At 39.3% G+C, this 14236-nt stretch overlaps 1 protein-coding gene across 1 annotated transcript in view; it reads right to left on the bottom strand.

Annotated features, from left to right (window-relative positions):
* Positions 1 to 14236, bottom strand: part of EPHA3 (EPH receptor A3) — a 215139-nt gene that overhangs the window by 52666 nt on the left and 148237 nt on the right. Inside the window, exon 8 of the mRNA XM_009888511.1 lies at positions 4766 to 4890. Within this exon, the coding sequence (XP_009886813.1) occupies positions 4766 to 4890 (125 nt within the window). The remainder of the gene's footprint in view (positions 1 to 4765; positions 4891 to 14236) is intronic.

Genomic DNA, 14236 nt, shown 5'->3' with positions numbered 1-14236 from the left:
TCACACGCTAAGAAGAAAAAGGAAATCAGCATTGGACCTCCTCATGGTTTCCCCAATACTTCTCTGAAAAAGTTTTCTGTTATAAATTCAGGGGAGAAAACTTACAGGAAGACATTCCAAGGAACTAACAGGGTTGCACAAAATTATTTATTTTTGAACTAACAAAGGCCTAGTATTATAATTTGCAGGCTTTCCTTATCTCATCATTCAGTTGAATGTAGGCAACTATTTTAATTTCAAAGACATAATAATCTTGTCTTTAAAACATAAAATCTTTTGTGTATGCTATGACTGGACATTCATTTTGATCTCACATCAGGCTGCTTTTATGAAACGCAAACATTTCCTTCTTGTGCAGATACATACGTGTAAGGGAAAATATAGTCATGGCCCTGTCTGTTAATAATACGCAATGGAACTTGGAAAATAAACGTTTAAAACAATGGTATGGAGGATGTCATGGTATCTTAGTTTATGGTAAGCTTTTTACACACATATTTTTTAAGTCATTTTTTATGTTACTAGTAATCAAATCAGTGAAACACCACATAAAAGCCCAAGTTTATCTTTCTTGGGGACGGAGTAAAACTTCAGAGATACAGCACTGTAGCTGCCATAAGCAGAAGGAATATACAAAAAGGAAAGTCAGCCTTTGCCAAGCAGAACTTTAATCAAACACTCTGGTGATAAATTTGAACTTGGATGCACAAAGCGTGTTCTTTCTGAATATTTCTGCATAGTTTACCAGACATAGTCTTTACTGGGAAGCAAATCCCACTACTGTTAGCGTCTCATTTGCAAATGACATTTTATAATTTTAAGCTATGTTTTACAAAAGACATATTTTGGATACATTTAACATGTATAGTGGCAGTACTAGTGAGAGTGAACGGTATGTCCTTTTCCAGATAAGGAGAGTAAATATTTACATCATATGAGGAAGAACATTTTCTCCTTTAGCTGTATGTACACTTGAGAAGCCGGACCAGACTACACATCTCTGGGAGGAACCACTATCCCGAAGATACTGCTTCCCCTTATTGCCAGCTGTGAACTGTTCGATACCATGGCTTCTACAAACTTCATGGAGTATACGTGGCCTACCTACCCTGAAAGCCATAATAATAAGAACTTAAAAGCAACTGAGTGCATTTTCATATAATTTACTTTTTCAGCCTCAGAAAGAGCACAAACTAGATATTGTTATTTATTTGTTGGCTTTAACCAGTCTACTGAGAGCACAATTTCAGTGATGGCAAAGGCAAATCTATTTTAGTATTGTGATACTGCAATTAAATTTCACTCATTGTTTGCAGCAGACTTCACCTTAATAAATTGTGGGGGATTTAGTTATCATAATTGCAAGCCACATATTTAAGTGAAGAAATTAATATTTTATATGTGACATTTAGGAGACGCAGGTTCTTTGCGTGACACCATACTCCTTCCAGAGAACATAATTATGCGACCAAGGACAAGGAGGAAACAAAGTATCTGCTTGTCTAAGAAAAAAACCTGACTTTTGTTGTATGTGCACTTTGACAGCTGAGTCAGATAAAATCTAGCACAGCATGATATAGACGGACTAAACTGGGGTGCCATTCGGTACCATTAACTTAACATAAAATGTTATACCCTACCATAAAATAAATGCCTAGAAGTTCCACACAGTATTCCTCTGAAAGAGAATTTTATGTCTTTTAAATGTTTTGAATAAATAGTCACTGGGGCCTCAGAACCAGGCCCTACAGATTTTTACAGAAAACACAAGTCTATTCCAAACAGTGAGTTTGAAAAACTGTTCCTCTCAGTTCATAATGTTATGCATTAAAATCCCACAGGTTCATTCCAAAAAGTTAAAACAGTTTCCCAAAACTGTAGCTCCTATTTTCTCTAGAAACAACGTGAAGCTCTTTACTCTCTTCCTTACACAAGTGAAATCACTGGTGAAAAAAAAAAAAACAACTGACTAGGTTAATTAATTACCCTTGCAGAAAATTATATTTTCCACATCCTTTATGCCACTAATGTATTAGAAAAACTACACGGTATCAAAGTTTAGATACAGGACATTCTACTTTTATCCCAAATCTAGTCTAACATCCTGAATATCAGTAACACGCAGTTATCTGTAAATATCATGTATTCTTTGACATTTGAGAACAACTTAAAGTAAAAAAAAAACCAAAACAAAAAACCCCTACATCTGCATGGAGAAGGCGTATGATAGAATTGGGCTGACCTGTATTAGTCTATTAATGTTGTATTTACTTATTTTTAAAAGACTACAAAAGGTATGGCATGTAAAAATGAAGAGGAAGGAAAAGAACGGCTCAACGTAAATCATCTACCAGCAATCAGGTACGACTTGTCAGGAGAAATACCCAGATTGCCAAGTGTGAAGGGTTTATTTCCTTGCAGCTGCCACTTAACTGCAGTGGGGTTTTTGATGAGCACAACCAAGATGATTTCTGAAGCAGAAAAATCAAACAGACTGGACCAGTTTAAAAAGAAAGCTCCCTTTTCAAAAAAAGGAGGGGAGAGGAGGGGAGGGGGGCTGCTTAGAGATCTCAGACTGAACAGCAGCATCTTCCAAAGGTGTTTGGGAAAGAAATGAAGAATAACAGTCCAGCATGGGCTGCTCTGACCTCAGGTAAGTTTAACATGAACAGAGTGGTAGTTTCCAACATCTTTCAATTTGTAGACCTAAAAAGGGCAATAGATTAAAGTCTCCTGACAACAGCTTTGCTTTTCTTCGTTACCGTTCATAAACCCGGGAGAATAGGCTTCTAACTCCCCACGGGGCTTGCAGACCACACATTAAAAACACTGGTGTCAGAAGGTTGTTTTTTAGAAACCCTTTGTTCTAAATGGTCTGGCTCCTATTGTCAAGCAGTTGGCTCTTTGGTTTAAGAAAGCTGTCTGCTGCATACGAACTCTTGATCACAGACTTCAAAGGGAAAAAACACATGTGCAAGATCAGCCTCGTAAGACTGGTTGTCTGTTTTACGAAGCTGTCTTACGACAACCAGTTGCTCCATAGGACTGGATGTACTCGGTGGGAACAGCAGCCGCATGCTCTGTCTGAGCACACAACAGTATCATCCTGTGCCCCGTGGTACTGGCGCAGAGGTGCCCGGGCAAAGACTTCCACCTGGGGAGACTGGAGGTGGAGCGGAGACGGGGATGCCGCAGCTCTTGGAAAGCACATGTACGGCCAATGGCAGGAAGAGCAGCCAGGTAGGTCTCAAGTGAAGCACAAGTTAATCATGCGGATAAATAACCTGGCCTGTGCAAAACAGGCTGCAGCTCTGGGATCTTTAAGGCGTAGGCTCTTTGTGAGGTAAATAGCTCTTCCAAGCCTTACTAAAAGGTAGTACCTATTTTCTTTTCTTTAAAAAATTGCAAACAAGACAGCCGAAATAGTTCCTACGTCCCTTCAGTGGTGAAGATGTACAAATAAAGACAACCTGGTGTATAAGCCAGTTGTCTTTTACTTCTCAAGCCCAGAATCCGGACTTGATCCTGTTCCCATTGAAATAACAGGAAAAAACCCAAAGTGAAAGTCCACAGGCTACGGCTCTATAAGGTGAGACTGAACTGAAATGTTTAGGAAGCTTTCTTTTTATCGGTAGTACTATGTATGTTTAGATTTTTACGAAGGTCTTTGAAAGTTCAACTGGTCACCAAAAAAAACCCACCCAAAACCAGATTACATATCAATTTGGGAGAAATATTTTCAGAATACGGCCTTCCAGTGCCCGTTCTTTGGCTGGAGATGAGGTGTGGACTATGAGTGCACACGCTCATTGTCCCACTGGTAAGCTCCATGAGAAAACTTTCTAAAGATTAACTGAATCCCCATGGAGCCTTTTTAACAGCAGTTTCTAAGTTGATATTGGCACTATGTCTTCCCTGGTACATATGAAATATAAGCCTGGTGTCTAGACATGAACAGAATTAGTAAATGCTAAATTAAATCATTATTTTTGACATTTTTTCCAAGTTTGTCAACTTTAGTAGCAAGGTATTCTATCAAAAGGTCTCTCTGACCAATCTAAAAATGGCTAATACCACTCTTCACAATATTCACAACAATTTATGGTCTTTTCAATTCTACTCTTTTGTACTAAAAACACCATTTGGCTATGAAGAGTTATTTTTTTCCTAAATACAGATCTATATATGATGTAGAAATCAACACCTGTAAATACAAGAAAATGCCAATATAAAGCAGAACCTATTTAATGTCAGATTTTCCTTGATTTGTAGTAATTTCCATAAAATTTATGAAGAATTCAGTTACTCATGAAAACTGGGAACTTCCATAGTGCAAAACAGTCACTGAAAGGATTGCCCATCTCTTTTCCAAATCATTTTTGTGTAAAAGATGCTTGTGCCACAAGGAAGCACCAACACATGGACGCTGGCAAATAAATGCATGAACACTGACAGCGTAACAGAACTAAGTAAACTGTACTCAAGGGAGAAAAAAAAAAAAAAAAAGGTATTACAGCTTGTCTGTATTACTTTCTATATTTGTCCTGATATGTTTGGGGATGAACTTGGTAGACAACACAACAATATCACTTCATATCTTCATGATGTTCTCCTTACCAAAAATTGAACAGTTTCAGCACTTGGTGTCATTGAGGCAGACAGTGAACGAACAGGGGTGTCTCTGAATACTTAACACGGGCGAGATGCAATAATTTCCTTACAGTACTACCAGCACAAAACCCTCCCCTTCAATCTTTCTCCCCACCTTTTCATAGTATTTGACCTCGTAGTCCAAGATGATCCCATTCGGATGTTCAGGTTCTTGCCAAGAGAGAGACACGCTGTTCCTGGATGTCCTGTCTTTCCTTATGACTGTGATGGGGGATGGGGCTGTAAAGGGGGTAGGGGGAGGAGGGAAGAGAGAAAAGCAAACCGAGTTTATCTCCGTTCCAATCCTTGGCAAAGAGTATTGTTTCCATTTAAAAGACTCATGAGCATAGGTCTGGACTTGTATCAACATTCAGCAGCTGGATTATAGTCCTAGTACACATGCCTTAAAGCACATTGGCCTCAAGGAAAATGAACTGAGATTTTCTGTTAGGCTGGCGGACCAGTGGCAAGACAGCAGATGGTTTCGATCTGCTACTTCAGTGTAAGCAATGAAACGCATTTGATATACTAAAACAGAGAACAACATAACAGCACTACCTATTTGTTATAATGCTGAAGTATTATCGTTCCCAGACTCTGCAGAACTCTGATAACATTTTCAAATGCAAGGGTAAAACGGTGCTGGGATGCATTACGTAGAAGGAGCTCCTGGTACCCACAGCTAGTAGTAACCATCAGCATACTGCAGAATACAGCCTCTTCTATAACATTATTTGGTAAGCTCTTCAGATACAAATTGCTCCCATGCACACTTCCCCTTTACCACATTTCTTTGAAAATGACATTTGAAGAAAAAAAAAATCTAAACTGCAAAATAACCTCATTTCTGATCTGTATCAATCAGTTAGGCATGACAACTGATTGCATCCACAGACTCACCCGCCACCCAAAACTTGGAAGTACTATCAAGGTTACAGAAAAAAAAATAAATCATAATTACCCAAGATTCTTGAACATCAGTTCAGCTGTAGACCACACAGCTCTATGCATTGTTCCAAGACCAGGCCTAAGTTTCCTGGACTCACTGAAAGCTATGCAATTTTTTAAATTATTTTTTCTGTTTCTTTTGGGTTGGCCTCTCACTCCAAACGCTTCTCTTCCATGGCTTTGGCCAAAATTCATCAGATGATAGCTTACAGATCACACATTAAAGGTCGTAACTGTCATTTAAAAAAAAGAATCTTTTACCAATAAACAGCCTTTTATCTTAATATGTAAAGCAAATGTGTTTACAAGTTCAACATTGTGCTGTCCTAATAAAAAGGCTCTAGCTGATCTAAACAATTTGATTTCAGCTGAATCCTATGAAGCTTTTATTGTTCATATAAAACTAGTTGCATTTTACAGGCATTACACATTTGCATGCATTAGCCAGTGCTCTTTCTGTTTGGGTTTTCATTCCTGCAAGAGAACTTTCAAAAGCCAGGGGGAAAAAAAAAAAAAAAAAAAAGCAGCTTTTAATTAAAATAAATTTGGGAAAATTCATTCTCATTCATTCTCTGTTTCGTTTTGCTAAACTTCCATCAAAACATACCTTCTAGTCTTCAGTTATAATCTAAAAGTCGACATCCTCCTTAAATTGAATAGAGCATCTAGAAAGCTGCATGCACCTGGACAAGCACATAGGCACATACACACTTCCATATTCCATATATGTTTTAGGCTGAAACACCTCCTCTGAGCAGCATTTTCACATGTAACATGGTTCACAATAGCTTTCCGAGAAGATTGAAAAGTTGCAAAAATTCTTTTTTTTTTTCCTTCTCTCCCCAGCAGGAAGAATTTGTCCTGAATTTAAATTACTGAAGTCAGGTTTTGGAGTTGTGTTTTTGTTTTGTCGGTTGTTGGGGTTTTTTTAAACAAACAAAGAAAAAAAGTAGAATGGGAAAGTGTCTCTTTCTATTTTACTCAGACTCACCAGATCTATGCTTGCTGAAGAGCTGAAAAGCATTAGGGCAAGGTATATGGGACTGGTTTTAACAACCATCCTTCAGTAATCCCACTTGAATTCCACTCAGGCACAAACCAGTGCTAGAGCCAAAATACAAAGTGGTTAGCTGGCTGGACTGCTCTACCGTAGCCAGCTCTACGTTAACTCATAAACTCATGCTTGCTGCTTTTATGCTCTTGTAAGTCATTTTTATGTCTTCTTTTTAAGTCAAGCTGTTCATCCTTTATTGTATGTGATTAGATTGCCAAGCCCAGTATCCCAGCTGGTAACCCTTCCCATTAAGGTAACATTAATACAGATTTTATGAATAATTAATATATGATTAACAGAAATGGTTTTTCCCCTAATAAATTATGGTAATTTGTGTTATAACAAATTCTCATGGCAGGCTGAAATAATCTTATATGCTCCAGTACAGATGTGCTTTTAAAAAAAGCTTTCTTCTAACACAGTATTAATTATTTTGAGCTCATTTACACACATCTCCGCAGATGCTACCAGTAACTTATCTCACAGCAGTTTATTAGAAAAGCATCTGCTTTGCAGTTATCAATAACATTATAAAACATTCATATACCTTTTCTAACCCTAGGGTTTCCAAAGCTGCTTAGAAATTATACATACAGCGTGTCTGGAAGACACAGCATCCCACCACATGGGCAAGTGGAAGGGAGATGGATAGTCACAGGGAACACAAAGTTTCAGGCACCTTTAATCCTACGCACAGAACAGATCCAAGTTCTGCAACACAATGCTGCATGACAGGCCACTTCAACAGCTAATGAACCTCTGATTTGTATTCCAAATCTGTTCAAACCATCATCGTCCTTTAACTATGTCGATTACAACAGTTACCTAGTTTTAAGGCATTAGTCTTCAGTTCATAGAGGAACAGTGTCTTCATATACTTCAGTGGTCAACTATTTATTTCTAGAAGCTAAACCACACTATTTGCATTCAGAGGGGAAGACATGCCTTTGTAACAATTTTAATTTTTAATCTCTTTTTTTTTCACCTTGTTAAACCATCTTGTGGATCATCTGAGCATTTTAATTTTGAAGTACACAGGATGTTAAAAATAAAAACTCAATATCCGGGTATAGACTTCATAATTTTCCTGCTGTTCCCATCATCTCTGTGTGCTCACATTGGATTTCACAAGCAGTAGTTGATTTTGATCCCTCTACATTTCTGTTGCACGGAACAGAGCCTCAGAGAGGACAGCCCTCACAAGAACCTCTTTCAGCAGTTCTTCTCCCGGCACTATGTCAGGCTTATGGTCCTTCAAAGCACCGCCAAAACTGAACTGTGCTGCTCCTGGGATGATTTCAGCATCGGGACCCTCCTTCTACAAAAAGGGGAGTAAGGAGGAGCAAGGAGAAATCCTGACGTGAGCATCCTCCACAGCCAACCTTGTAGACCCCCGTGGATGGGGGCAGAAAAAGGAGTCGGGATGCTGTGCCTGGAGGGGCTGCCATCCCACACCGTCCATCACAGCAGCATCCTGGCTTTCCCCACACCAGACTCCGCTGTAAGCTGAGAGACTGAGGTGGCCTGGCTCTTCTGCTCTGCCTGCTGTCCCACACAACTGATGTCTCTCTCTATATATATTTACTGAATTGTTTCTTTGCCTACATCCAGAACTGACCCCTCTGCTGACACAAGGGACTGACTGAGGAACACATGACAATTATGCTTTGGCTTGACCAAGATGGAATAATATTAAAAAAAAAAAAATTACCCACACAGCACATGGCATAAGCTTTCTTTGCTGGTCTGCAAGACTCTGGACTGTTAAAGTTTTAAATCTTAATGCAATCTTTTTTGGTTTTCCGCTATACCTGTTAGATAGGAAGGTTTGAAAAATGTTAGAATTCCTCGAACCCCAATTTAAGAAAACACCTTCTTCAGATGACTTCTAAGTTTATGCTTAAATCTACTGCAGTCAATAGATTTAAGATATAGGAAGACTTAAGGTAACCTGTAAGTATGTATTGTCCTGCACAGGGACAGTCATATAACAACAGAAGTGCCTTTCTGATCTACAGCCCCAGCTCAGGTCTGGGGTGCATTTAGGAGGAGTAGCTTGGCATTTGCACTGTGGAATTTCTTTCTTTATGTACACATCCCTAGAATACAATGTAATAAATCAAAGCACATAAACAGTGTTCTAAATACTGTCTTCTGATATATACTTATTTTAATAGGGTGGGGTTGTTTCTTTTTCTCAAGTGTTCTTGAATATAACCTATGAAACCTGAAAGGACTACCTCCAATCAAGTCAAGAAAGCTTTGTTAATCTCAGAGCAACCATTTCTGGCCCAAATTAGAAGTCAGCCTCAAGTTTCCATTTTGTAGCCCTAGTCCTCCCTCCTCACCAGAACAGCTCAGTGACTGTATTTTACTGTCTACTTGGACAAGTCTGAAATTCCGACAAAGAGGGAAACTGCAGTTAAAGGAAGTTAACATTATAAACCCTTAAACAATGAAGGCATCACCATGAGCAGGGATGCATATAAAGACTAAATAGACTATATGTAGATATAACGACTACATAAGCGGTGATGCTTATGAAAACTACAGATTTTAGTCTTCTGGATGAGGAAGAAGGAGCTGAGAACTTCCTACTTCCTGAACACCATTAAATAGCTACAGCAGAATGAGACACAGAATTCAAAAATCAGGCTACAGAAAGGAACAGAAGTACTTCATATTTAGAATATCCATTTTTCATTGCAGTTCCAGGATTTTCCTTTCTTATATTATGAGACAATTAGATTGTACAACAACAACAGAATTCTGGAACAAATATTTCAAACACCTGCAGCTCCCATTGACAAAAAGAATTTAGTCGCTACAGGTCAGCCAAAAAGGACACATTATGAAGCTTATTTAGATAAACAGAAGTTTTAAAAATTATATTAAAGCATCAATATCAACACAAAGGTAGGTTAAACTAATTTATCATTTAGAAAACATTAATTTCAAGGTAAAACTTAAAAAGAGTACTTTTTTTAGACTAAGCAGTTTCAGTGATTTTTTTATAAATCCTGTAGCTCATACACCTCTATATATGTATATTTTTATTGGTGTTTTGATTAATGTATTACTACTGTTAACCGAATAAGAGTTGTGGGGTTTTTTTAAATTAACTTTAGGCTTGTGTGGCCATGCGTTAAGAGGTTTATTCTCCATAGTCACAGGCAATGCGTACAGAGGCATTTTTATGCATCAGATGGTTACTATTTGTCTGGTACTACAGTCTAACTGGTTTATGACTGGTTTAAGCAGTTAATATGAACTTTCAAAACTCCCTAGAGTTACAAGGGGAAATGTACTTTGAGCACTCAGTGTTGTAAGGTAGCATTTCTGACAACTGGGAATGCGGATGTTGAAAAGGTAACGAACGCAATGATCCAGGGAGCTTAGACTCACAAGTGTAAAAACCTCCTCACTCATGACTATTAAAGGCACAAGCAAATAACACAAAGGATCTAGCAGAGAGGACAATAAAACTCTGCTCAAATTGATTTCCCAGCGAAACTGACCCCAACAGATCATTTGTTTTCCTCCAGTGCAATAGCAGCTGTATATAAATCTCCTTATTGACTTTTTCCGTATTCCATGGTTATTGTTTTCATATGTGACTGGCTTACAAATATATACCTGTACTGGAAGAAAATTCCCTGTCCTGTGACAGACAGAACTCAGTATTAACTTTGGGAAGCCATATGTGTAAAACTGCTGAAATATTTAGAGGCCTGTTGTTTCTTGCTTAGGTCTCTAGATCACAAATTAAATTTTAGGGAAGGATTTCATTCTAAAAAGAACATGGTCTGCTCACTTTCAGCTTTTGCTTGCAACCAGCTATCAGCATTAGGGAGTAAAATATTCCAAGCTATACTGAAAGATGGTGATCAGGAACATACCTGAGCCAGCAGAACTGACTGTATTACCCAAACTGCAACTTTTTCCTGTGCTGCTGAATAAACGGAAGGCTTGTTCCTTTTTCTTTCTTTTTGTTGAATACTGATGATTTTATTATCTAATCATAATACTGTCATCTGATATAACGTATAAGTTTTCTTTAATGTCTATGATGCCTCCAGGAGGTAATGTGGAACAAGAACAGTAAATAAAGATCATAATCTGAAAATTAAATCTGCAGCCTCTGACAGCAGGATCCACTGAGACCCAAATCTGTAAGTCTCAGAGGACTCCAGCATCCAAACCACAATACTGTCATACGAGTCAAAGTGGAAATGCCAACATTTGAACGAACAAGCCAATCTCTCACTTAGAGGCAGTTTTTCTAGAAAACTGGAGTCACACGCGCAGAGTCAGGACACAAGAGAGAACTTACTCGGGTGCAAGCGTTAGGGGCCCGTGCATGGCTCGGTCTGGCACTGCTCATAACGCTGCACATACACAGTTCACTCACACAGCAAGAACTCAACATCTGGGGTTTTGTGAACCAGCCTTTCCATCTTTAGGTTTATCCAATCATGGCACTACTAACCAGCATTCAATTTGTGACAGAGTCCTAAGCAATGGCTCGCAAATCAGTATAATGATGTCACATCCGCATGATACGATCATGTTAACATCACGTCTGTACGAACTGCTATGCTTGTCCTTGCAACCTTTACATCTCCAGCATCTAGTCTGTGGATGGACATCGAAGGGGTTCGTTATAGAAGCCTGCTCAGAGAAAGCAGGAGTTGCACTATTTTAAACCTCTTCTGGCTGCATTAGCATTTACTTTCTCCGTTAAGTGCAGGTAAAGGCGCTGCTGTCCTCTAGGCAGTTGTGCAGAAGGAAGGCTGATCCCACAGGCACATTCCAAGAAGGCTCAGTCAGCGCCAGGTCTCCAGGTGCCTCCCAGGAGGCGGGAGGAGGAGGAAACAGTTATGCTTTAACAACACTTTGGAAACCTGCTAAACCCTACACGCTCCTCTTCCAGATACAATTACCCACCTCTTCCATGTGCCTGCAGACACAGTCCTTTGCCCTTTAATCTGCAGGACATGTAGTTAAAACTAGCACAGCACTTGTGTTTGTGTTCCTGCACCTTCTTCTTGAGCTGAAGCAGGCTCAATATATTTTTATGACTTGGACTGTAAAATGTCATCTGATTCTGTAACATCATTAGGCGACTGTCAGCCAGAACGCAACACACCTTCCCTGTCCTCCCCATGTCGCCAGGGACCAGGCATTAGGGAGTCTAGCCAACCCAACAGCAATAGGCCCACATCAGTGTACAGAACCCTCATGCTGGATCCAGGCTGGATCCTAGCAGGATGCAATCATAAGGAAGTGGGGGGAAAAGGTTCCTGTTTCTGGGAGAGGGCTACTGAGATCTGGGCATTTACACACATCAAAATGTGTGAGACAGACCTTATTGTGACCTTTCAGTACTTAAAGATGGCCTACAATAAAGATGGGGACAAATGTTTTAGCAGGGCCTGTTGTGATAGGACAAGGGATAATGGCTTTAAACTAAAAGAGGAAAGATTTAGACTAGATAGAAGGACAATTTTTTTTTTGTTATGATGAGTGGTGAAACACTGGAACAGGTTGCCCAGAGAGGTGGTAGATGCCCCATCCCTGGAAACATTCAAGCTCAGGTTGAACAGTGCTCTGAGCAACCTGATCTAGTTGAAGATATCCCTGCTCATTGCAGGGGAGGTTGGACTAGATGGGAGCTGTGTATGTTTCTCCCAGAAAAAGGACAAAGTAGTTTAAAGACCGACTTGTTCATGGTTATTTTAATGGATGATTGCCTGCATTATGGCAGGCAATGCATCTGGAAGCTGGTGGACTCCAGCCTGTGGTCATAGACTCCAGAGCGGCTACAGGCATTACACAGGTGCTGTGAAGGAAAGGCAGCAGGGAACTGGAAAGGGGAAAACAAGCAGCTTCAAGCAGGAATAACACTAAAAGGCAGCTGCTTGATTTTGCTCTCAAGTGAGGAGACAGGCAACCTTCTGGGCAGCAGCTGCCACAGGACAAGTGATTACCAGAGCTCATTTCTCACTCTTACAAATAAATTCTAAATTAAAAGCAAATTTCATTAAGCATTGCACATTCATGTTCTCATTTCTCCCCCTTTTTATTAAAAGAGATAGCCAATGCCTTCCAGAAAGGAAACAAAATGTTAGACTTGCTCATGTGTTTAACACATGTGTAATAAATCATGGAAATGCCATGTCCATTTGGGAAGTATCAGGCTACACAAGGCACTTGCTTCAGAAACTGAAAATTATGGTGGCATGGCGTTCACAGCTGTTATTTCAGAGAGGAGACAAGCGCTGTACATGCTTTTATAAGGATTCAGCCCAAAGGTACTCATAACACAAATGTTATTATTTGAGATGGTGATGTTGGGAGCTTCGCAATACTTCATATTTTTCACTGAATGTGTTTAAGACTGTATCAGCTTAAAATAAACAGTTTTGCTTTGCCTTTCCTATCCCATTGTTACATTGCTTTATAGGACGTGAGAGTCCTAGGCTTCCTAGTGTGAAGTTTTCAGAAAGAAGAATTTATTCACCTTGCCCATAACATCAACTGTCAGGTGCTGAGTAGGCTTCCCCTTTCCATGAAAGTTTAGTTATTTCCTCAACCAGAGAAATCCCATTCAACAATTTAAGAAGTATACTTAAGAACCCTCTCTAGAAATGCCAGTATCCAAAACTGGAGAAGACAAGCGCCCTCAGATAAGGAATTTATGATAGAGAGTATTTCTCTCCTTTTAAGTAATCATCGAGAGCTCCTGAACTGGTCTGTCAGTAAGTCCCATCAGAGTCTTTTCAACCTAGTCAGAAAACAAGATGAATGGAAACAAGCTTTCTCAAAGCTTCTTACCCTGTCATTCTTTGGTAGTTTCACAGACGGCTTCGGACCAATTGCTTTTGCAAAGGTTAAGCAGGACAGGAGAATCTCTGATAGAAAAGACTTGAAAGGCGATCACATCTCCTTTGACTTTCTTTTGGATTCTGGGAGTATTTAACCTTTATTTTTGTTTGGTTTTAAACATTCCCTTTACATATAGAAGCATAGTTTACTAGAAGGAATGCTAGAAAGAAAACTCTTTCATACATACCATGCTGTAGAATAAGACACTGCAAGAAAAGTAAAAAGAAACAAAGAAATCTAACTTCCTTGAGGGATTTCTGATGTCAGGCTTACAAATTCTGAAGACGCTCACTTCACAACACTGGGAAATTGGCACTAGCGAGAAGAAGCAAAGTCTTTAATTTTCAGAACAAGGTCTACTGCCTTCAGAGGGTACCTGTCTTCATGAGCAGAATGACACATCCTCAGGCTCAAATTAGCTTACATAGTTGGTGAGACTAAAACCAAAGCTGCACGTATGTGAAGACCGCAACATGCAGGGGTGCATAACTTTAATATAAAACCAAATTATAGTTTCAAAATGCTTTAAAAAAAATATTGTTACATTAATAATTCCCATTGACAGAAATACTCCCCAAACCCAAAGAAACAAGTAACATTTTTTTTCCCCAGCTGTCCCCAGCCTGCAGATTGTCTAGATGGAATGGCTTCAAGAAGCAAGGGAAGTTGACAGCTTTGTTTATGATCAAGAGGAAC

The sequence above is a fragment of the Charadrius vociferus genome, unplaced genomic scaffold, assembly GCF_000708025.1.
Source record: "Charadrius vociferus isolate BGI_N301 unplaced genomic scaffold, ASM70802v2 scaffold487, whole genome shotgun sequence".
Classification (NCBI taxonomy): Eukaryota; Metazoa; Chordata; class Aves; order Charadriiformes; family Charadriidae; genus Charadrius; species Charadrius vociferus.
The sequence above is the reverse complement of the archived record's forward strand: the minus strand, read 5'-3'. Positions and strand labels throughout refer to the sequence as shown.